The following is a 25,730-nucleotide window of genomic DNA, read 5'->3' on the forward strand; positions in this document are numbered from 1 at the left end:
CCTTACAATTTTCAATAGGTTTCACTGAGATCCAACCCCCCCCATCCTATATTCTTCTAAACTCCAGCAAGTACAGGCCCAGAGTCATCACCACTCCTCATACATTAGCCCTTTCTTTCCCAGGATAATTCTTGTGAATCTCCTCTGGACCCTCTCCAATGCCAGCACATTCTTTCTTAGGTAAGGAGCCTAAACTGCTCACAATACTCCTAGTGTGGTCCTATCAATACCTTATAAAGTCTCGGCCTTTTTTCTTTCCAGCCTGGACCTGGTTGGGGATCTTGCCCCCTGAAGTAAGGGTAAAATGTAGCTGTGTGTGTAAATGTTGACCAGGTTCCCTGAAGTGAGGTGTGTATAATCCAGGGAGGGGACTAATGGTAAAATCAGAACCTGGGTGTAAATTATGTGATTTTAATTTGTGGCCAGAGCTGCTTTGTTCTGGCAATGAGTATGCAAAACAACCCAATCAGAAAACAGGTTCTCTGTGCCTCCATATTTAAGCAAATTCTGTTGTCACCTATCAACTGGACTCTGAAAAGTCACACTTATTCCTTAATCACATTTTATTTACTTATGCACACAAAGAACCGCATGGTCCCTGTCTCCAAACTGTTCTGAAGTTTGATCAGAGAGATTACTTTTTCATACAGCAATTGACTAGCTGGATACCGATAATGACCAATTGGTAACCTTGTGTATGCTCAAATTCCTTAGAATCTTTCGTTTGTATCCTTGTCTTGGAATGTCAAATGGCTTCGGTCCCCTGCTGTGCAAAATAGAAGCTATGCTCTTCAAAGACCTCTCTACAAAGGCATCACTTGCCTAGGTTGACTGCACACCGTACACTCAAGAAACCACTTAATTAGGTACACCTGTTCATTAATGCAAATATCCAATAAGCCAGTCATGTGGCAGCAACTTAATGCATAAAAACATGCAGAACATAGTCAAGAGGTTCAATTGTTCAGACCAAACGTCAGAATGGGGAAGAAATGTGATCTAAGTGACTTTGATCATGGAGTAATTGTTGGTGCCAGATAGGGTGATTTGAGTATTTCAGAAATTGCTGATCCCCTGGAAGTTTCACACACAAGTCGCTAGAGTTTACAGAGAATGGTGTGAAAAACAAGACATCCAGGGAGCAGCAGTCCTGCAGGTAAAAGCGCCTCATTAATGAGAAAGGTCAGAGGAGAATAGTTCAAGCTGACAGGAAGGCCACAGTAACTCAAATAACCAAACGTTACCACAGTGGTGTGCAGTAGAACATCTCTGAGTGCACAACACGTCAATCCGTGAAGTGAATGGGCTACAGTAGCAGAAGACCATAATGGTTTCACTCCCGTACCTAATAAAGGTGCCATGGCAACATAGCAGTTGGCACTATGCTATTATAGCTTGGGGCGGTGGAATTCAGAGTTCAATTCCGGCGCTATCTGGGTGAAGTTTGTTCCTTCTCCCTGTGACCGTGTTGGTTTCCTCTGGTGCTCCAATTTCCTCTCACAGTCCAAAGACATCGATGGACTGAATGGCCTAATTCTGCTCCTATGTCTTATGGACATACCAGTTAGTAGGTTTAATCATAAACAAGAGAAAATCTGCAGATGTTGGAAAGCCAAGCAACACACACAAAATGCTGGAGGAACTCAATAGGACAGGAGGCATCTATGGAAAAGCGTACAGTCGATGTTCTGGGCCGAGACCCTTCATCAGTAAATTGTCCTGTGATTGGGCTAGTTCTAAATAGTTAGGTTGCTGGGCAGTGTGTCTCGTTGGGCCGGAACTGCCTATTTGGCGCCTGGACATCGTCTTAACCCTTACCTTGCTGCAACTTCCACAATATAGCAGGACGTTTAAAGGATTAGGTGGAAGTATTCTCAATGAATAATGTTTCACATAACTTTTTCCACAGTACCTCACTGAATCAGCAATCCCTGGCTCTGATAAATTGTATCTGAGCCTTCCAGTTAATCCTTTCACAGCCTCTTAATCAGTGCGTGGATCTAGATTGCATAAATTGATTACTTGGAGGCGTTAAAGCTATTACTGGAGATCATGGATTTCAGTTTTCTCGCCCATCCTTGACACACCGATCAGCAAGTGTTGCCCTCACATCAAACCCAGCGAAATACTCCTGAGTTAGTAAATGAGCTGGCAAGCTGTGTCACTCAGCATTTTAGTAAATTGCCTGCAGCTTCAGTTTAGTTTTCTTAGCAATAAGTATAACAACTGTTAAACGGGGGTGTCTGAAGTCTCAGCCAGGTCTATAATCGCTGAAATTCAGGTTAGATTCAAAATCAAGTAAATGATAATAGCTAACAATAACATTGACCAACCCAGTAAACTGCCTTTCAAATCAAATTGAGTCGAGTTGACTTAAAGCAGTACAGCACAGAACCAGGCTCTTTGGCCCATCTAGTTCATTCTGAACTGAAATTCTGCACAGTCCCATTGACTTGCAATGTCCTCTATACCCCTCCCATACATGTACTTATCCAAACTTAATTTAAATGTTGCAATCAAACCTGCAGACATCACTTCCACTGGCAGCTCATTCCACACTCTCTCCACCCTCAAGTTCCCCTTAAATATTTCACCTTTCACCGTCAACCTATGACCCCTAGTTCTGGTCTCACCTAACCTCAGTGGAAAACACCTGCTTGCATTTACACCATCTGTACCCCTAATTTTGTATGCCTCTATCGAATCTTCCCTCATTCAAAATCAATTTATTATCAAAGTACATATATGTCACCAGATACAAACCTGAGATACATTTTCTTGTGAGCATTCACAATAAATCCAAGAACCATAACAGAATCAATAAAAAACCACACCCAAAAGGATGGATAAGCAACCAGTGTACAAAAGACTGTGCAAATACAAAAGAAAAAAAGAAATAATAATAATAAATAAATAAGCAATAGTGAGAACATGAGATGAAGAGTACAGTATTTGAAAGTGAGTCCATAGGTTGTGGGAACAGTTCAGTGATGGGGCACGTGAAATTGAGCAAAGTTGTCCCACTGGTTCTAGAGCCTGATGATTGAGGGGCAATAACCGTTCCTGACCTGGTGGTGTGAGTCCTGAGGCTCCTGTACCTATTTCTTGGTGGCAGTGGCGAGAACAGAGCCCGACCTGGATGGTGGGGGTCCCTGATAATGGATCCTATGTCAGCAAGGTAAAAACAGTCCGAATCTATTCAACTTTTCCCTATAACTCATGTGCTTAAGTCCAAAGAATCTATAACTCAGGCTCTCTATACGCTTTCCAAGTTTATTGATACCTTTCGCATATGTAGGTGACCAGAACTGCACAAAATACTTCTAACTTGGCCTTCACCACCCACTTAAACAACTTCAACATAACATCCCAACTCCTACACTCAATACTCAGATTTATGATACTCTCGAGTTCTCTTTGCAAGAGAGCTTTTAACACATTAAGGTAAGAAAGTATCCATGCCCCCATGTAAAGTAAGCTTTAGAATATGGACAATTTTTCCAGACTTCACACGTTTTACTGCATCATCTCTGATAGAGATGCTCTGAAGGTTCATAGACAAGGTCCATAGACAGTGTCTGGAGTTTACAGAGTGAAAAACAAGACATCCAGTGACCGGCAATTCTGTGGGTGAAAACGCCCTGCTAATGAGAGAGGTCAGAAGAGAATGGCCAGATTGGTTCAAGCTGCAAGTAAGTGACAATAACTCAAATAACCACGCATTACAACAGTGGTATGCAGAAGAGCATCTCTAAATGCAGATGATCACGAACATACAGTCAGTGGCCACTTTATTAGGTACAGGAGGTATCAAACCAGACAATTAATAAATGCACTTTCAATATCTGATTCATCCAAAGCTGGAGATATACAGCAGCTGATGATAATTGTGCATTGCTAGGAAAATATACTGTCCATCCCTCCTTGAGGTAAAGCATTTAATAGGGAATAATCAACCTTTCACTGAACAACCATTATGGGCTCCAGTAACTCCTTCTTTCCTTGGTATTTTTCTGTTCATTTTAGAAAATGAAGAGAATTAATCAAAATTCTGTTATGCATGTAATTTCTTTGCAGCAAGGTGATTTATACACATGGAACTGTGCCTATAAGAGTGCTCATTAATTGATCTTTGGAAATATGTGAAGAATAATATACAATTATTCCCAAGCTCCATTCACTCTATTCCATTTGAGAGGACAAGAATATAAAAGCAAAGATGTAAAGCTGAGACTTTATAAGGCATTGATCAGACCTCATGTGCAGTATTGTGAGCAGTTTTGGGCCCCTTTTCCAAGAAAGGATGTACTGGCATTGGAGAGTGTCCAGAGGAGGTTCACAAGAATGATCCCAGGAATGAAAGGGTTAGTTAATGAGGAGCATTTGGTGGCTTCAGGCCTGTACTTGCTGGAGATTAAAAGAATGAGGAGGGATTACATTAAAACATCATAGATTGAAAGGTCTAGATATAGTGGACATGGAGAAGGTGTTTCCTATAGTGGGGGAGTCTAGAACCAGAGGGCACACACTCAGAATACAAGGATGGGCCTTTAGAACAGAGATGAGGAGAAATGTCTTTAGCCAGAGTAGTGTATCTGTGAAATTCATTGCAACAGAAGGGTTTGGAGGCCAAGTCCCTTAAAGCGGTGGTTGAGAAGTTCTTCATTAGTAAGAGCATCAAAGGTTACAGACAGAAGGCAGAAGAACATGGTTGAGAGGGATAATAAGTCAATCATGACGAAATGGCGGAGCAGATTCAATGGACTAAACCACCTAATTCTGTACCTATGTCTTATGGAAAGCCCACTTATACATTGACTACCTGCTTTGGTCAAACATGCTGATTATATAATTGTATTTGCACATAGAAACAGTATTTTCCCAAGCCACCCTTAATGTCCTGCTTACACTCAGTGGCCATTTTATTAGGTACTTCCTGGTATGTTTGTAGTCTTCTGCTGCAGCTTCAGGGTTCGATGTGTTGTGCATTCAGGGATGTCCTTCTGCCCACCACTGTGGTAATGCATGGTTAAAGTTCAAAGTGAAGATTATTATCAGAGTACATACATGTCTCCACATGCAACTGTGAGATTCTTCTTTAGTGAATATACATACTTAGCAAATCTATATTCACAGAGGGCGGAGTTTAGGATGATGGCACCTAACGGCAACTCCTCTGCTTGCACCTTTGGAAACAGCTCTATTTCTATCTTTAATATCTCTTTTTTCCCCTTTTCAGGGTTCTTATGAAGACCCTGACCTGGAGTCACACGCTGACTTCGGTTCTTTGTGGAAACAGTCTCAGGGTCTCACGATCAGCTGCTTTTCGATATGTCAAGGACGCGGCCTGGAAGACTAGCACTCCTTCAGGGTGCCGGAATTTTGTGGCTCTGGAGGCGGGCGGACTTGAGGCTGGTGCCACTGCCTGGTGCATTGAGGGAGATGGAAGATTTTAAGAAACGAGCTGGTTGCTGGCTGTGTGCCCAGACACCCGAGTTCTTTGGACACAGAGCTCGGAAAAAAGCAACGCAACAGACTTTTCACACCATAATCGGTGAGTTGTTTTGTTATATCTTCCCCCTCGCTGTGAAATGGGGACACCTCTTTTTCCCTTATTAGGGAGAGAGAGAACCTGTAGTATGTCAAATTCCGGGAGAATAAGTAGTCTTTGGGTTACTGCAAGTCTGTGTCTTTATTGATGCTTTGCCGCACGCTTGAGTGCTCGGTGGGGGGGGGGGGGGGCAGTGCCGATGCTTTCTTGCTGGTAGGGGAGGGGGAGGTCGTTGCTTTGCTGCTGCTGCTTATGCGTGGGAGAGGGGAGCTGGGAGAGGGGCTTTGGGGTTCTAACATTTAGCTGTCATTCACTATTGGGGCACCCCTCTGTTTTTGTGGATGTCTGCGAAGAAAAAGAATTTCAGGATGTATATTCTATACCTTTCTCTGACATTCAATGTACCTATTGAAACCAATTGAACAATAACTGTAAACTAAACAAACTGCGCAAGTGCAGATAATAAATATCAACAAATAACGAGCATGAGAATACAAGATAAGAGTCCTTTAATGAGTGTTGTTCAAGAGCATGATGGTTGAGGGGTAGTAACTGTTCTTGAATGTGGTAGTGCGAGTCCTGAGGTACCTGTACCTTCTACCAGATGGCAGCAGTGAGAAAAGAGCACTGCCTGGGTGAGTGGTTATTTGAATTACCGCCGCCTTCCTGTCAGCTTGAACCAGTCTGGCCATTCTCCTCTGACCTCTCTCATTAACAAGGCATTTTCGCACACAGATCTGCCACTCACTGGATATTTTTGTTTTTACACTATTCCCTGTAAATTCCAGAAAATGTTTTGCGTGAAAAGCCCAGGAGATCACCAGTTTCTGAAATACTCAAACCACCCCATACCAACAATCATTCCACGGTCAAAGTCACTGAGATCACATTTCTTTCCATTCTGATGTTTGATCTGAACAACGACTGAATCTCTTGATCATATCTGCATGCTTTTATGCATTAAATTGCTAACACATGATTGGCTGATTAGATATTTGTATTAATGAGTAGGTGTACCTAATGAAGTGGCCACTGAGTGTACATCACTGCACTGTCATTAAGGGTGATGAGGAGTCATGTTGTGGAAAGGTGACAGAAGAATCTGATGGCCAATTTTCATTGCCCCTCCCTACAGCTACAAGAGCCCAAGAAAATTCATTCCATTTTCGCCATCCAGGAACAGTAAACATTTCGAGTGACCTTTATGACATAGTACCACTGTAATTATAGGGTGTCCAATTTAGTGGACACTCTTTAGGTGTTCAATAAATTGGATTCCTGGTACAACCATTCACGCAATTATTGACACTACACCGAAAATACTTCATCTTGGACGCAGCAGCAATTTTTTTTTCTTCAAGATCGATATTCTCTTCGTGAATGCAGTCATGTTACCACGGAATCTGGCACATGCTCCACTGTACTCATGAGGCAGATGATCAATAAGGCTGACAGTGGCTAGGTGAATATTAGGGGGTTAGTGGACTTACAAAAAGACTCAGTTGACCAAAGATCAACTCCCTACCATTGAGCACGTTTACATGGAGTGCTGTCTCAAGAAAGGAGCATCCATCAACAAGTACCCCCACCATCCAGGCCATGCTCTCTTCTTGCTACCACCATCAGGCAGAGGGTACAGAACCCTAAGATCCCACACTGTCAGGTTCAAGAGCAGTTATTACCTTACAACCATCAGGCTCCTGAACTGTGGATAACTTCACTGAACTAATTTCACAACCTATAGATTCAGTTTCAAAGACTGTACAACTTATGTTCTCAGTATTATTTATCTTTCATTTGCACAATATGTCTTCCTTTGCACACTGCTTGTTTGTCATTCTTTAAGTATAGGTTTTGTTTAGTGTTTATGCATAGCTTTTCATAAATTATATTGTATCATTATTTTCCTGTAAAAGGCTGCAAGTAAATGAATCTCAAGGTAGTGTATGGTACTTTGAGGAGAAGGTTAAGATGCGATTTAGATGGCAAGGGGATAGGACAAAAGTAGGGTTAACTGGAAAAGCTGTTAGACTAAGTGACAGCTTCCTCCCCAGCCCCCCGCCCCAGACACCCTGTTGCCACCCAGCACACATGTACATCTTCTCTGAAGGCCCTGCTGCCTTTCCATCTCAACTCACACACTCTCATCCTAGACTGGTTACTTTTCATCTTTTACTGCTGCTATTTCACATATTTATACTACTGCTTCTTTTATTATAATAGCACCAGTAACATTATGCTGCCGTACAGTAGCATGCACCTCACACTTTATGTCAAATGTCAATCGTCAGGCTGTGCCACTCAAGGACTTATGCTAATATTATTTTGTGACTGCATGTGTTGGATTGTAATTATATGTGCTACGTGTGGCTATACTTGTTAGGATGTATTCTGGAGTTATGGTATATAGCAAGTATTCATTTCAACAGCAACCAGTCCTTAAGCCTGAATATGGATTGTAGATTGAATTTTAAATGTAGTTCTGAGCAATGCTCTTCCTAGAACCTGCAGACAGAGGTTAATTGCAAACCAGGAAACACCCATTCACTTCAGATGTCTGCATATGCATGAAAGCAGCCAGAGATTCAGTGGTGATTAACATTCATTTAGGGTGTCTGGAGAGTTGGTGTGAAGATGGAGGTGTATGAAAATTATATGTCATTCAAAGGAAGCATTGTAGATACATTGCAGCTATAGAATTGTCGTGCAGTTACCTTTGATCTTTAGCATATAAAAATGTCTTGTAAGAGCAGGTCAGGCAGACCTCTTCCAAAAATGTCTCCAATATGATGCCTCTGCTTGTTTTTGCTGAATAAAGACTTCTATATCCACCAGCTTCAGTGTCTCTCTGGCAACTTCATTCACAGTCATGACATTCGGGGGCTAAACTGGGATACATTCGTAACCCATCATGTCGCCAGCAATCTCAGCAGTGAAGTAGGTAGGTATTTTTTAAGATTAGCACTCACACTTGGACCTATTTGGGTCAGTGACTACGGGACCACAAAGTATCACAACCACGGTGGAGAGCTGAACTGGTAGATATAAAAGTAGTGTGGTGCGTGTGGATACATGTGTGTATATGTAAGAGACTAGACATTTGTGTAATTTGGTGAGACAGGGCCACCAGTTGTGAAGGTGGTTACTGACTATTTGGGATACCAGTGGGGTGCATGTATACACGTTGGTGGAAACTGTTTAGTAGCAGACGTGTTTGTGTGTTTTAAGAATACGTCTGTAATCTTGGTGTAACAGTTTTAAATGCAAAAGAATACAACAAGCATTCTAAGTTCAGACACACACAAGTGGCAGATTGCAGAGCACATGCTTTGTGGTTTTAAGTATGCTTAATTTTTATCCATCATTTATACTTTGCGCAGTGTGAGATATTTGAGGGAGATATTATACCCAGATATATCTGTTGGGTTGGCACCTACTGAGGTCAGGCAATGTCAAGTCGAGAACCCTGACGATCTGAGCCAGCCCTTGACCTCGATTACAACCATCCATAAACCCTACACCCCTAAGGAGAAGCAGAGCAGTTTTTCAGAGCTGCTTCCACTTAAAGTTGCCTGAAGGAAGACAGAATTTTGGCACAAGCTCAGGAATGACTGAAGTTCACCAGATGCACTCCAGAGATATAGATGTGCTGGTATAAGTGAAGTGCCCGAGGAATATGCGGGAGAGAATGGCCCAGGAGGTGCAGGAAGGCATACAGACAACTACAAAAAGCACCAGCAATGAAGAAAGATATCACTTCATTAAAGGAAAAGTGAGGCAGCAACTGGGGGGGAAGTGAGAGTAACTGGAGTGGTAATGTCAGTGGTTCAGCGAGCTGATGAGGCAGCATGGATTATGCAGAACATAAATATGGAGTGTATGAAGAATATTCAGGGTTGGATAGCACAGGGAGGGATGACACAGTCTTCCGGAAAATGCTGAAGGAAGGCCTGAGCTCAGCTCACAAAGGTTGAGATTTGGGGATCACGGTGGGATTGATCTACTCCATGATAGTATCATAGGCTGGTAAGATAGACCAGAGGAGGGGAAAGATCATTGTCTTGTTGCATCATCCAATTTCTATTAAGCTTCAGGTGATGGACCGATACCCTGACAATCTCCTGCAAAATGTCTTGATACGATTTCGAATTCATTGATCCCTCAACAATTGCAAATTGTCCAGGCTCTGAGGCAGCAAAGCAGCCCCAAACCATGATGCTCTTTCCACCATGCTTCACAGTTGAGATGAGGTTTTGGTGTTGGTGTGCTATGCTCTTTTTCTTCCAAACATAGCAATGTACATTTCTGCCAAAAAGTTCAACTTTTGTCTCATCTGTCCACAGAACATTGTCCCAGAAGTATTGTGGAACAACCAGGTTGCCTTTTGCAAGATATGCAGCAATGTTTTTTTTTGGAGAGTGGTAGCTTCCTCTGTGGTGTCCTTCCATTAACACCATTTTCTTCAGCGTTTTTCTTATAGTGGACACATGAACAGAGAATTGGCCAAGTCCTAGAAATTTCCACAGGTCTTTTGCAGTTACCCTTGGGTTCTTTTTCACCTCCTTTAATATTGGACATTGTACTCTAGGGAGAGTAGCAACAGTACTGAATTTCCTTCATTTGTAGACAATTTCCCTTACTTGTGGACTGATGAACACTCAGGTCTTTAGAAATACTTCTGTAGCCTTTTCCAACTTCATACATCTCTAAAATTCTTCTTCTAAGGTTCCCTGAAAGTTGTTTTGATCAATGCATGGTGCACATAAACATCTTTCTTAAGAAGAGCAGGCTCTGTCAGTAGCCTGACTTTATGTGACTTTTTTATAGGGCAGGGCACCTCTACAACTCATACCTCCAATCTCCTCTCATTGATTGGAACACCTGACTCCAAATACCTTTTGCAGAGGGCATTACCCCAGAGGTTCATATACTTTTTAAACCTAGACTGTGATTGTTTAAATGGTGTACTAAGTACTAACAAAATAAGTGCAATTGTTTGTGTATTATTAGTTTAGGCAGATTATATTTGTCTATTATTGTGACTTAGATGATGTTCAGACCACATTTTGAGTAATTAATGCAGAAAACCAAGTAATTGCTATGAGTTCAGAAACTTTTTCTTGCAATTGTATAATATATATCTATATTGCAGTTTATAATATATATCTTATGGTCTTATTTTATGTACTGTATTACACCGTATTGCTGCTACAAAAGAAGTTTCCTGACATACATCAGACAGAATAAACTTGATTCAGATTCTGATATATATCTGGCTCCAGGAAGCAGTGTTTCTTTCACCGACATGACGACACAGATGTCTTACCAAGAACACAATTATATTTAATCTAATGCAAATAGCTCTGGTCTGTAATCAGCAATAAGAGCCCAAAAATTAGTTGGGTTGCTTCCCTACTCACCAATTAGAACCACAATGTACATTACACTGATAATTCATGTAGGTATAATGAGATCTCCAACATCCTTCAGTGTTGAACACTGCCGATTCCCTTTCGGCTTTTTATCATTTACAGAGCAGCCGGGACCAGGATAATAATGTCAGCTTTCAGAATGTAATGATGATACAAAAGCAAATTTGCCACTGAGTTAATGAACCAAGACCACGAGCAGTGTCCCCATTCGCACTTGGACCAAATGCTTCTCCTGAGTGTGATGCAGGCAGCACAGCTGGGGTACTCATTCCTGTCTCTCTCATGCTGAGGAAGGAAATCTGTCATAATCATCCTCCCTAATCTAAATGCAACTTGAAACCCTCAGAGTACTCAACACTTAATTGTTCCTGATTTGCGGAGCCAATTACGGGCAGATAGCAATGTCCCTATCCCATAATGGAATAAAAATAATGAGCATCATTTAGTCTAATTTTCATGCACTTTGAAAAATGAATCAGAAGCAGGCAAAGGCCATTTGGCCCCTCAAGCCTATTCAATAATTGTAACCTGAAACTGTAGCAGCATGGTATCTAATCAGTTACACAATGCTCTACCGCAGTCAGCAGTCAACTGTTAGAGTGGGGTTCAATTCCTGCCACTGTTTGTGAGGGGTTTATACATTCTCCCTGTGACTGTGTGGATTTCCTCTGGGTGCTCTGGTTTCCTCCCACATTCCAAAGACATAGGGGTTAGGGTTAGTGGGTTGTGGGATATGTTGGCACCAGAGGGATGGGGACACCTGCAGGCTGCCTCCAGCAAAATCCCTGCTGATCTGATTTGACGCAAATGATGCATTTCAATGTTTCAATGGACACGTGCTAAATAAAGCTGACTTTTAAATATTTTTATTTTTAACCTCAACTCCACATTTTCATTTGCCTGTGGTGTTGTTTCACTTCTTGCTCATGAATTACCTATCGACCTCTGTCTGTTCATTTTGGTGCTTCAGTAAAGCATTCAGTATAATCAAAGACCTCGCCAACGCTGGACGTTCCCTCTTCCCCCCCTGCAATTGGGCAAAAGGTACAAAAGCCCGAAAGCCCATTCCACCAAGCTCAATGACAGTTCCTATCCCACTGTTATAAGACTAGTGAATGGACCTTCCGTACAATAAGGTAGACTCTTGACCTCTTATCTATCTTGTTGAGACAGAAGATGGAACATTACAGCACAGCGCAGAGTCTTCAACCCAGAATGTTGGGCCAACCTTTTAACCTACTCTAAGATCAATCTAACCCTTCCCTCCTACATAGTCCTCCAATTTTTCTATCCATATACCAATTAAGAGTTTCTTAAATGCCCCTAATGTATCTGCCTCTACCACCAGCCCTGGCAGTTACCATTCTGGGTAAAAAAAAACTTAACTCTGACATCCCTCCTATACTTTCCTTCAATCACCTTAAAATGATTACACTGGTATTGGGCATTTCCACCCTACTCCTTATCACCTTGTACACCCCTCATGCTCCTTCTCTCCAAAGAGAAAAGCCCTAGCTTGCTCTGCCTATCCTCAATAGACATGCTCTGTAATCCAGGCATCATCCTGGTAAATCTCCTCTGCATCCTCTCTAAAGCTCCTATATCCTTCCTATTCAGGAACTAGAATAAAACACAATACTCTACGTGCTCTTTCATGAGGTTCAGTAACCAAATTTAAATGGGGCCATGCTGGACTTGCCAGCAGTAGCTTGGAGGACACAGGAAGGCCACATGCAAAGTGCATTTGGTCCCTGAGTTCTCTATGATTGGGAACTATTCAAGGACACAGCAGTGACTCAAGGAATATGTGGGAGTTCAGCTGCACTAGCAACTGACTGCCAGTTCATCCTGTACATCTGTGCTGCAGTGCACAAGTCCATAAAATGCTGACATACGTTAGCGTTGCTGCTTACTCGTAGGTCCTTGATGGGGCAGTCAGCTTTCAAAACGTAATAATTAAAGGAGCAAATAATTGCATTTGGGATTGGCTTGCTTAAGTCATCAACCTACTTAGCAACCCTTACGTTCTTATCAATTGCTTGGATCTGTGCTCTTTCCAACTCGAACCATGTACGAGAAGAAATAAAATAGCATACTGTAGTGTAAAGGGAGAGGACAGTCTGCAATGTTCTACATGATCTAAAGTCATTTGAAGTGCATGGTTGCCAGGGCTGAATGTGAACATTACCTGAAATTACTGCAATTTTGGAAGATCCGTGCTCCTCTTGAGCAATCCGTTCAGCTTCCTCCATTAAAAGCATTCCAAAACCCTGGCAGAAAGAAAACAGGAAATGGGGCTGAAGCAGCAAGAATCGATAAGCAAACACACTTCTGAAGAAGTTTGGTTTGTAGTGTCAAAGTAGAGAAGACCACCCAGCCCAAAACATCAACATCAGCTCTCTGACAGAGAGAGCTGCAGTCTCAATTCTTCAATCACTTTAACATCTCTATTTTTCAAATAATTATTCATTCCCTTCTACGTGATATTTTTTCACACTTTTGGCCAACCTCTGGACATTGCTGGTGGAACTCAGTAGGTCAGGAGCATCTATGGAGAGGAATGAACAGTTGCTGTTTCGGGCTGAGACCCTTACTGAGGTTAACAGCAAAACATTGTCTAATTATTGGTTCATTAAACAGGATTTCCTGGTAGCCATCCATTTCATTTTGACAAGTCAGTCTACGGCCTCCTTGGCTGCTATGATGGGGCCACACCTAGGTTGGACAAGCAACACTTCATATTCCATTTGGGTAGCCTCCAACCTGATGGCATAAACACTGATTTCTCTAACTTCTGGTAATTTCTATCCCCTTTCTCCTTCTCTCTCTTTTTCTATACCTCGTCTGGCTCCCCTCCTACCCTTTCTCACCTGTCCATCACCTGCCTCTGGTTTACCTCCTTCTTCCCTTTTCCCATAATCCACTATCCTCTCCTATCAGATTCCTTCTTCTTCGTTTTCAGTGTTCCACCTATTACCCGCCAGCTTGTACTCCTCCCAATAGCCCCCATTCTTGATTTTGCCCCTTTCCTTTCCACTCTTGAGAAGGACCCCAACCCAAAATGTTGACCGTTTATTCCCCTCCTTAGATGCTGCCTGACCTGCTGAATTCCACCAGCAATTGGTGTGTATTGTTCTGAATTTCCAGCATCTGCAGAATCTGCTTTTATAATTTACTGGATACTATAACAATGGCATCTCCTCAAAGTAAGTTTGAGAACTTCTTACTGAGGTAAATAGTTTAGCATTCTCTAACTTACTGGTACATTGTAAAAGGGCACAATGCACTATGTTATTAGAAATTTCACTCTTCTAAGCAAGGGAATGATATTTTCTGATTTAGTTATAGGGGGCATATACACTAACAATGTTAATCACACCTCTCTCATTTCCACTGAGAAGGCAATGCTGTCTGGAGTTTAGCCATTTGGCACTTAGCTCCTGATAGGGTCACCCATGACAGAAAGGTCAAAGGGGAGGTTCCAGACAAAGAGCGATCCAACCAAGACTTCAATGGTGGAACTGGTGGAAGATGATGACACATCACAACAGAAGTGAAGATGGAGGAAGGCTGCAGCAATGAAGAAGTCCTCAGTCATCTTGCACTCCATGTTTCTAGATCCTGACCGCAATCTGTCAAGGACTGAATGCTGGTTGCTCATGTTTCAGCCTCCCCAGTCATGCACAAGCGTTGTCTATTGAGGAAATCCATCCTAATATCCTAGCATCTGAAGGTCCACCAACAGACAACCCCTTAGGAAAAGATCATACTCAACTGGAGTGATTGCCCTATTACTAATTACTTCCACAATGCTGTCTAGAAGACTGCATATAAATGCAAGGATGTAATGCTCAGGCTTTATAACGTATTGGTCAGACTGCATTTGGAGTATTGTGAGCAGATTTGGGGCCCTATCTAAGAAAAGATGTGCCGGCATTGAAGGAAGCCCAAAGGAGATTCACAATAATTATTCTGAGAATGAAAGTGTTAACTTATGAGGAGTGTTTGATGTCTCTCGGCCTATACTCACTGGAGCTTAGAAGAACGTGGGGGGGAGGGATCTCATTGAAACCTATCGAATATTGACAGGCCTCGATAGAGTACATGTGGAGATGATTTTTCCTATAGTGGGGGAGGCTCGGACCAGAGGCCACAGCCTCAGAATAGAAGAACATCCCTTTAGAACAGAGAAGAAGAAGAATTTCTTTAGCCAGAGAATAATGAATTGATGGACTTCATTGCCACATACAGCTGTGGAGGCTAAGTCAGTGGGGATATTTAAAATGGAGGTTGATAGGTTCTTGATTAGGCAGGGCATCAAAGGTTATGGGGAAAAGACAGGTGAATAGGTTAAGAGGGATAATAAATCAGGCATGATAGAAAGGCATAGCAGACTCATAATTCTGCTCCTATGTCTTTATTATTATTATTTATTGACTTTATTTCTTAAATCCTTCACATACATGAGGTGTAAAAATCTTTACGTAACGTCTCCGTCTACATGGTAATGTGCAATCATAGTAATTTATAATAAATAGAACAGTCAATCTAACATAGAATACACTCAAGTCAATGCGAGTTAATCAGTCTGATGGTCTGGTGGAAGAAGCTGTCCTGGAGCCTGTTGGTCCTGGCTTTTATGCTACAGTACCATTTCCCGGATGGTAGCAGCTGGAATAGATTGTGGTTGGGGTGACTCAGGTCCCCAATGATCCTTCGGGCCCTTTTTACACACCTGTCTTTGTAAATGTTCTGAATCATGGGAAGTTCACAACTACAGATGTGTTTGGCTGTCTGCACCACTCTCTGCAGATTCCTGCGATTAAGGGAGGTACAGTTCCCATACCAGGCAGTGATGCCCCTCTAGAAAGTTCTTAGGATTTGGGGGCCCATATCAAACTCCCTCAACCATCTGAGGTGAAAGAGGCGTGGTTGTGCCTTTTTCACCACACAGCTGGTGTGTACAGACAACGTGAGGTCCTCGGTCATCTGGATGCTGAGGAACTTAAAGCTCAACCTCAGATCCATTGATGTCAATAGGGGTTAATCCATCTCCATTCCTCCTGTAATCCATAACCAACTCCTTTGTTTTTGCAACATTGAAGGAGAGGTTGTTTTCTTGACACCACTGTGTCAGCGAGATGACTTCTTCCCTGTAGGCTACCTCGTTATAGTTTGGGATAAAGCCAATCAATGTAGTGTCATCAGCAAATTTAATTAGCAGGTGAGAGCCGTGGGTGGTGACACAGTCATGGGTATACAGGAAGTAAAGGAGGGGAGCTAATGCACGGCCCTGAGGGGCTCCTGTATTGATAGTCAGAGGGGCGGAGGTGAGGGAGCCCACTCTTACCACCTGCCGGCGATCTGACAGGAAGTCCAGGATCCAGCTGCACAAGGCAGGGTGGAAGCCGAGGTCTCTCAGCTTCTTGTCGGGCCTGGTTGGAATTATGGTGTTGAATGCTGAACTGTAGTCCAAGAACAGCATTCTCACATAAGTATCCTTCTTCTCCAGATGTGTAAGGATGGTATGCAGAGCAGTTGATCGGTTGTGTCGGTAGGCAAATTGTAGGGTGGTAGCAAGCGGCAGATGTAATCCTCGACCAGCCTCTCAAAGCTTTTGCTTATTATTAAGGTGAGTGCGACAGGCGTGTTACCTTGGTCTTTTCTGGTACAGGGACAATAGTGGATAATTTGAAGCAGAACAGCACTCTACACTGGGACAGGGAGAGATTGAAAATGTCAGTAAACACATCTGCCAGTTGTGCTGCGCACATCCTGATTACTCGCCCTGGGATGCTGTCCAGTCCTGCAACCTTGCGACTGTCCACTTGTTGCGTACTTCAGCCTCAGGACCAGGTTGCAGATTGTAGCGGTGGCTTTCCTCAGAAGCTCAGAGTTAGCGACATCGAACCGAGCATTAAAGCGATTGAGCTCATCTTATGGTCTTATGGGAGGGTATTCCAGGGGAACGTGCAGGCTGTGGCTTTCCTACACACCTGATGTTTTTACCCTCTTTGGTGATAAAGATTATGGGCTTGGAAGGTGTTTTAGTAATAGTAGCAGCAGCTTTGGTAAGGAATTGTAATTGATTTTAGCTGTAGCTGTGATGCACTGGTAAAAGAGGGTGCGTACATTAAGGCTGTTGGGTGGGCTGTCAATCAAGTGGGCTGTTTAGATCATAATCAGGTCAAAGTAAATTCATTATCAAAGTATTTATATGTCACTATTTACAGGAAAATAAAAAAAGAATTTATGAAAACTTACACCTAAACACTGACAAAAACAACCAATGTGTAAAATTAAGACAAATTGTGCAAAAGCATATTGAGAACATGAGGTATAATCCTTGAAAATGAACCTGCAGTTTGTGGAGTCAGGTCAGTGTTGAGGTGAGTGAAGTTATCTACGCTGGTTCAGGAGTCTGATGGTTGTAGGTGACAACTGTTTCTGAAGCTGGTGGAGTGGGACCTCCTATCCGATGGTAGAAGTGAGAAGAGAGTGTGGCCTGGATGCTGGGGCTCCTTGACGATGGATGTTCCTTTCTTGTGGCAGTGAGATGTGCTCAGTGATGAGTAGGACTTTACCTGTGATGGACATGGACTGGGCTGTATCCGCCGCTTTCTGTTTATTGTTACTGACATTTGCTGGTAAATTTGTTGTTGTGCAGGAGCAGTACAATACAAGACATAAAAATTATTATAACTTACAATAAGAACATATAAAAAATACAGTGCAAAAAGAGATCGAAGTAATGAGGAAGTGTTCATAGCTTCATGCACCATTCAGAAATTTGACAGCAGAGGGGAGACAGCTGTTCCTAAAACATTGAGTATGCGTCTTCAGGCTTCTGTACATCCTCATCAATGAGTGAGGACACCTTCTGGGTGCTGAAGGTCCTTAATGATACGCTACTTTCTTGAGACATCACCTTTTGAAGATGGAAGGACAGTGCCCCATGATGGAACTGTTTTGAGTCAACAACCCTCTGCAGGTTACTGTACAGGTAGCTAAATTTAACTGTTTTTGGAACTGCACTATTACAAGTACTGAGAACTTTTATTACATTCCTGTCGTGCTCTGTAATGAACTAAGTGGTGAGACGTAAGATAGTACAGTTAATCCTCTGTTCAGTGGCGTACAGTGACTGCTCTTCTCCAACCGGCCTCAGGAGTTTGATGGTGGGTAGTGGATTAGAAGAATGAGTGGGGTTCTCATTGAAACCTATCAAATACTGAAAGGCCTAGATAGAGTAGATGAGGAAAGGATGTCTCCTATAATGGGACTACTATACTAGGACCACAGGGCACAGCCTCAGAATACAAGGATAGCCCTTTAGAACAGAGATATGGAGGAATTTCTTTAGCCAGAGGGTGGTGAATCTGTGGAATTCATTACCACAGACAGCTGTAGAGGTCAAGTCATTGGGTATATTTAAAGCGGAGGTTGATATGTTCCTGATCAGTAATACCAACAAAAATTATGGGAAATAGCAGGAGAATGGGGTTGAGAAGGATAATAAATCAGCCAGAATCAAATGGAGCAAACTCAATGGACCAAATGGCGCAATTCTGCTCCAATACCTTTCGGTCTTAATTCTAGAGTAGCCCACGCTACTCTTGCTGAACTTACTGTGGACAGCACTGCAGACGGGCTGCCCACTATGACATTTGTTTGGCCTGCTCACACACTAGTCATTGAGTAAGATTCAATGATGCTTTACAGCCAGAGATATTCACCACTGGCAACTTCTGTGGACTTACAGAGTGCTGCAGAGTTAGTGCTCAGTATTGGAAATGCTACAGGGAGTTATTACTGGAGATAAATATTGAAAGATAAGCTGGTGGATTGCATTCATTTGCCTGGAAGACAAGCTGGATTGCGTTTGTCTGCGTGGAAGACAAGCTGGATTGCGTTCGTCTGCGTGGAAGACAAGCTGGATTCTGTTCGTCTGCGTGGAAGAGAAGCTGGATTGTATTTGTCTGTGGCTGCACATGATGATCGGATTGCTGTGGGCTTGTTTTGCTGATATCATCCCATGCACCATCAATCTACAGGACATTGCTCTCAAAGACTTGCGCTATATTATTATGTTATTTTTAAACAGTATATTTATTCACCACTTTGTAATTATATGTGCTATGTGTGCTTTGTGCTGTGTATAACTGCTAGTACTGTGTTTCGTACCTTGACTCTGGAGAAATGCTGTTTCCTTTGCCTGTATTCATTTATGAATGAATGACAATTAAACTTGAACTTGTTGCACGGACCCTGCAAATGTTGCTCATACACAGCTCAGTCCTAATCTGAATGTCATTTAAATCCTGCTGCATACAGACTGCTTCATTTCTGAGAAGTTACAAATGGAAATGGACACAAGGGATTCTGCAGATGCTGAAAATCTTGAGCAACACACAAAATGCTGGAGGAACTCAATTGGTCAGGCAGCATCTATGGAGAGGAATGGACAGTCAACGTTTCACCAGGTCTCCACCCGAAATAGAAATGAACATTGTTAACATCCCTACTTTTGAGCCTAGGATGGAGGGGTTGGGCTTAGAACACTACCCTGGGCATTAAGATTGCTGTTAAATTTTCCTGATTGAAAATGACTAATGGTGTTTCATGTTCATAGCATTACAATTAATAACTGCTTCCTTTAGATTTTATGGAAGACTTTCTGTCCTGGCACTCAGTTTGATGGAATTAAGTTTATCCAGATCCTTTATTCTTACCTGATGCTGGAACTTGGACGGATCCCTCGCACTGACAGGTACAACACTGCCGTACACATGGAGCTCGCGCACAATAGAGACTCCTCCCTTCAACTCAGCTCGGAACGTCTCTTCAGAGCACTTTCGCAAGCGGAGTAATCCAATCAGAATGTCTTGCTCAGGATCTTCGTATGACAGGAATGTTTCCCAGCCACCATTTGCAACATAATCTCTTCTTACCAGTTCTACCTGAAAGAAATTAACTATACGCTCAGACAAGGTTCAGACCTTTAACCTAATGGTTAAGAGATCCTCCCGCTACAGATGGCATGCTTTGTAATTACCTATCTAATGCAGCATGAACTATTAGCGATGGGAAACTTAACAAAGAAATCCTAAACATAAGAGATTCTGCAGATACCGGCAATCTTGAGCAACGTGCACAAAATGCTGGAGGAATTCAACAATGGAGGGGAAAAGCAGTCAATGTCTTGGGCCAAGATCTTTCATCAGGACTGGAAAGGAGGGAAGCAAAAGTCAGAATAAGCAGGTGATAGGTGACAGCAGGTGGGTGGGGGGGGGGGAGGGAGTAGAAGAGACAGGTAGTAGAAAAGAGTTAAAGGAGGAGGAACCTGATAGAAGAGAACAGTGGAACTTGGAAGAAAGGGAAGGAGGAGAGGAGCAGTAAAGGAGAGTAACTGAGTGGGGAACCAGAAGGAGGAATGGAAAAAGAGAAAACATGGGGAGAGAAATTACCAGAAGCTAGAGCAATCTATGTTTATGCCATCGTTTTGGAGGCTGTCCAAACAGAATAGACCTGAGAGTGGCCTCATTGTGGCAGTAGAGGAGGTCACGCTAGACATATGGGAATGGGAAGTCAAATTGAAATGGGTGAATTGAATAAATAGGGGTCAGGTGCCTGTTGGAGAAAACTGATTGAGTTAAATACTAATAAATCACTCTAGCAGATCACAGTACAAATGCCTGATTACCTGAACTATTCATGATTCATGCTCACTGTGGAATTGAATGAGATTAGGCTAATTGTCCTATCAGGAGTTGATTGCTTTTCCCTTTGCAGATGGATGACTTACTGGGATCTGTTAAGGATCATCAGAGCCCATCCCTGTTAGGTGTCAGCTCTCCTTTTTTGTCTTCACACCTTATCTCTGAGCTGCAGCTCCAAACATTTTCCCCACTAAAGGGTAGCTAATCAAAAGTTCGTAAAGAAATTAAAGATCTGTGCCAGTTCTTCACAACTTCAGTCAGAGTTCAATGCTCCCTCTTAACTCAAATTTCTATCATCCAGGGCGAACACTGATTTTAATCTGATAGCAAAAAGCAATTAAAGTGACAAGAATATAAATGGGTGAAAGAACAGAAATACAGAGGAGGGGTGTGGAGGTGGAGATGAAGTGCCAGACTCTATTTTAACCTCCAGAGAAAACTACAGAACAGACAATGATGAAAGGTCCCATAATTTGGCAAAAAGTCCCCTTTATTTATTCTTAGACCAGTGTCACTGTGTTTTCAGGTAACTTGAACTAATGGCATACAGCAGAGTGTTGTACTGAAGGAATTCACCAGTGTAGCACATACTGCTCTTGCTGAATTTACTGTGGATAGCACTGCAGACTACTCAACTGGGACATTTATTTACCTTGCTCACACACTTATCTAAGAAAGGAAGTGCTGTCATTGGAGAGGATCCCGAGGAGGTTCTCAAGAATGACCTCGGAATCAAAAGGTTAATGTATGAGGAGCGTTTGATGTTACTGGGCCTGTATTCACTAGAGTTTAGAAGAATAAGTGGGGATCTCATTGAAACCTATTAAATACTGAAAAGCCTCGATACTGTAGAGTGGATGAGGAAAGGGTGCTTCCTATGGTGGGGGGGTGGGGGTGGGGGTGGGGGTGGGGGTGGGGGGGGGGGTTCTAGGACCGTAGGGCACAGCCTCAGAATACAAGGATGGCCCTTTAGGACAGAGATGAGGAGAAATTTCTTCAGCTAGAGACTGGTGAATCTGTGGGATTCATTACCACAGACAACTATAAAAGTCAAGTTATTGGGTATACTTAAAGCAGAGGTTGATAGGTTCCTGATTAGTAATACCATCAAAGGTCACGGGGAGTAATCAGGAGATTGGGATTGAGAGGATAATAAATCAGCCATAATGAAATGGTGGAGCAGATAAATAGGCCGAATGGCCCAACTCTGCTCCCTTTTTTTTGGTCTTAATTCCAGTGTAGTCTACACTGCTCTTGGTGAACTTTCTGTAGACAACACTGCAGACAGGCTGCCCACTAGGACATTTGTTTGACCTGTGCACGTGCTAGTCATTCAGTACAATTCAATGATGCTTTACAGCCAGAGGCTGCCTGCAAATATCATCATATTTGTGGCACCAACATAGCATACACACAACTTACTAACCCTAACCTGTACGCCTTTGGAATGTGAGGAGAAACCAGAGCACTCAGAGGAAACCCACAGTCATGGAGAAAACACCTCACAGATTGTGGCAGGAACTGAACCCTGGTCACTGGCGCTCCAAAGCATTACGCTAACTGCAACACTACCATGGGGTGCCATGGTTATGTAGCAGTTAGCAGGCCCTATTACAGCTCAGGCCATCAGAGTTCAGAATTTAATTCCAGCGCCCTCTGAGTTTGTATGTCCTCCCCTTGAACGCGTGGATTTCCTCCAGGTGCTCCAGTTCCCTTCCACAGTCCAGAGATGTACCAGTTAGTAGGTTAATTGGTCATTGTAAATTGTCCTGTGACGAGGCTAGCGTTAAGTAGGTGGGTTGTTGGTTGGGCCTGTTACATGGTGTATCTCTAAATAGAAATAAATAAAACACTAGCGTGTCACTTGCAGACTGGAAAGGTAAATACAAGCATCAACTCCATGCGCTGAATGGTTCTGTTTCTATGCTTAAGAAGTCATGGTAACTTCACTAACTGATAGCAATAAATATCTTCATACTGGTTAATCCGTTGAATAGTTAGAAATGCACTGTCTGTTTCTATCAAATAATGTACTAAATGGCTGCATCAACTTCCTTTCACAATTACATCTGTTATCCTATCATGCACTGAAAAAAAGTCCAGAAACAAAAGAAAAATGCAATGTTTGAAAGCTTTAAGATAACTAATCTGACTAAAAATTGTGAAAGAGAGCACCTAGTCATATTAAGAGCTATGCCTACCTGATACGGTCGGACTTTATGATGAATTTCCTGGATTCCAACCTCTCTTGTCCGAACATCTCGACACTGAAAAGGGTACAAACAAATTAGCAAATTCCTAATGCACAAACAGTGGGAGCATCTAAAGAACTACCTATTCTGTGAATCTTACAAAGGCTCACAAATAACCAGCTGGATTGTACTGCGTCAGATGACAGCTTAAACTGAAACCAAACCAGGCAATGTTCAGATCCCTAGTACAACAAACTGGATTCTTGACATCACAATCTACCTCATTATGATTTTGCACCTTATCGTTTACCTGCATTGCACTTATTCTGTAGCTGTTACACTTTATTCTGCATCCTATTGTTGTTTTGTCTTGTTCTACCTCAAAGTATTTGATTTGTATGAAAGACCAGCATTCCAGCGATCTTGGGACATGTGACAATAATAAACCAATTTCAATACATGTACCTTTTCAGTACAGCTGTAACACCTGCAACATGGTAAACTTTACAATAAAGAAGCAAAAAAATACCATCCATCTTAACACCCACCCCTAAACCACCACCAATCTCACACACATGCTAACTCAGCCCTGGTTTCAATGCAGAATTTCCTCAAAATGTTATTTATCTGTTTCACCTGAGACTCTTCCTGCATTGGAATGGGGATGCTCATTGCTAACTGGGAAATGTCCATTTTGTCAGATGATGAAATCATCTGTGTCTACATTCAGCAATACCTGGACTACATTCAGACCTGGGTTAGTAACTGGCAAGCAACATACATGATGCACTAGACAGACCATACCCATAGAGTAATAGAGCACTAAAGCACAGAAACAGGTCCTTCAGCCCCTCTAGTCCTTGCTGAACTGTCCCATCAATCCAGTAGCCAGTTGGCAGGCGCGGAGAGCGTCAGAGGCATCAGCGGCAGTGGAAGGCAGGCGGAGCACCACTAAACGTGGTGAGTTTTTTCTCCTTTCATGGTGGTTCTTCTTATTTTTTTAAACCATTAAAGAGAGATAGGGTCCAGCGGAGCAGCCTTCATTTCAGTGGCCATCATTGGAGTGGGGGCTACAGTCACAGTGGGAACTTAGAAGCTTTGACTCAAGAGGCTTCGACGAGAAAAGGCTGAGGTCAAAGAAACAAGTAAGAAGGGTAGGTTTTTCCTTTTGTTATTGCTGATTTCGTCTTGGTTGCCCATAGTGCAGGATGATCTTAGAGTATGGATCAATACTTGGAACTATGACATTGTGGTCATTACAGATACTTGGATGTCTCAGGGGCAGGAATGGCTGCTGAGTATGCTGAGCTTTATATGTTTCAAAAAGGACAGGGAGGAAGGCAAAAGAGATGGGGCATGGCATTGCTGATCAGGGACAGTGACATGGCATCAGGGACAGTGAAAAGGAGGAAGTCATGGACAGATTGTCTACTGAGTCTCTGTGGGTGGAAGTCAGAAACAGGAAGGGGACAATAACTCAACTGGGTGATTTTTATACACCCCCGAATAGTAACAGAGACATCGAGGACAGATAAGGAGGCAGATTCTGGAACGGTACAATAATAATAGGGTTGTTGTGATGGGTGATTTTAACTTTCCTAATATTGACTGGCATCTCCTTAGAGCAAGGGGTGGAGTTTGTTAGGTGTGTTCAGGAAGGTTTCTTGATGCAATATGTAGATAAGCCAACTAGAGGAGAGGCTGTATTTGATCTGGTATTGGGAAATGAACCTGGTCAGTTGTCAGATCTCTCCGTTGGAGAGCGTTTTGGAGGTAGTGATCACAACTCTATCTTCTTCACCATAGCACTGGAAAAGGATAGGGCAATTTGGGAAAACATTTAATTGAGGTAGGGGGAAATATGGTGCTATTTGGCAGAAACTTGGGAGCAGATGTTCTCAGGGAAATGCACGGCAGAAATGCGGCAAATGTTCAGGGAACATTTAAGAAGAGAAGAAAAGCTTACAAAGGTTCAAGAAATTAGGCACTGTTAAAACTCTAGAAAATTACAGGGTTGCCAGGAGGAAACTTAAGAATGAAATTGGGAGAGCTAGAAAGGACTATGAGAAGGCCTTGGCAAGCAGGATTAAGGAAAACCCCAAGGTATTTTACAAGTACGTGAAGAGCAAGAGGATGAGCCATGTGAGAATGGGACTAATCAGGTGCGATAGTGGAACCGTTACATGGAGTTGGAGGTAGCGGAGGTACTTAATGAATACTTTGTTTCAGTATTCACTACGGAAAAGGACCTTGGCAATTGTGGGGATGACTTACAGTGGACTGAAATGGTTGAGCAAATAGACATTAAGAAAGAGAATGCGCTGGAGTTTTTGAAAAGCATTAGGTTAGATAAATCGCCGTATCTGAACAAGATATACCCCAGGCTACTGCGGAAAGTGAGAGAGGAGATTGCTGAGCCTCTGGCGATGATCTTAGCATCACTGATAGGGACGGGAGAAGTACCAGAGGATTGGAGGGTTGCAAATGTTGTTCCCTTGTTCAAGAAAGGGAGTGGAGATAACCCAAGAAATTATAGACCAGTGAGTCTTACTTCAGTGGTGGGCAAGTTGTTGGAGAAGATCCTGACAGGCAGGATTTAACAGCATTTGGAGAGACATAATCTGATTAAGGAGAGTCAGCATGACTTTGTCAAGGGCAGGTTATGCCTTACGAGCCTGACTGAATTCTTTGAGGATGTAACAAAACACTTAAAGAGGTAGAGCAGTAGATGTAGTATATATGGATTTCAGTAAGGCAATTGATAAGGTTCCCCATGTAAGGCTCATTCAGAAAGTGGTGGCATGGAATCCAAGGAGACCTTGCTTTATGGATCCAG

The 25,730-nt window shown here is 42.6% G+C and overlaps 1 protein-coding gene across 1 annotated transcript in view; it reads right to left on the reverse strand.

Moving 5' to 3' along the window:
* elp3 (elongator acetyltransferase complex subunit 3) overlaps window positions 1–25,730 on the reverse strand; it is a 118,092-nt gene that overhangs the window by 23,757 nt on the left and 68,605 nt on the right. Inside the window, exons 12-14 of the mRNA XM_072251086.1 lie at window positions 22,904–22,969; window positions 19,716–19,943; window positions 13,172–13,253 (exon numbers count right to left, since the gene is read on the reverse strand). Of these exons, the coding sequence (XP_072107187.1) occupies window positions 13,172–13,253; window positions 19,716–19,943; window positions 22,904–22,969 (376 nt within the window). The remainder of the gene's footprint in view (window positions 1–13,171; window positions 13,254–19,715; window positions 19,944–22,903; window positions 22,970–25,730) is intronic.

This window comes from Mobula birostris, chromosome 2 (genome assembly GCF_030028105.1).
Source record: "Mobula birostris isolate sMobBir1 chromosome 2, sMobBir1.hap1, whole genome shotgun sequence".
NCBI classification, from domain to species: Eukaryota; Metazoa; Chordata; class Chondrichthyes; order Myliobatiformes; family Myliobatidae; genus Mobula; species Mobula birostris.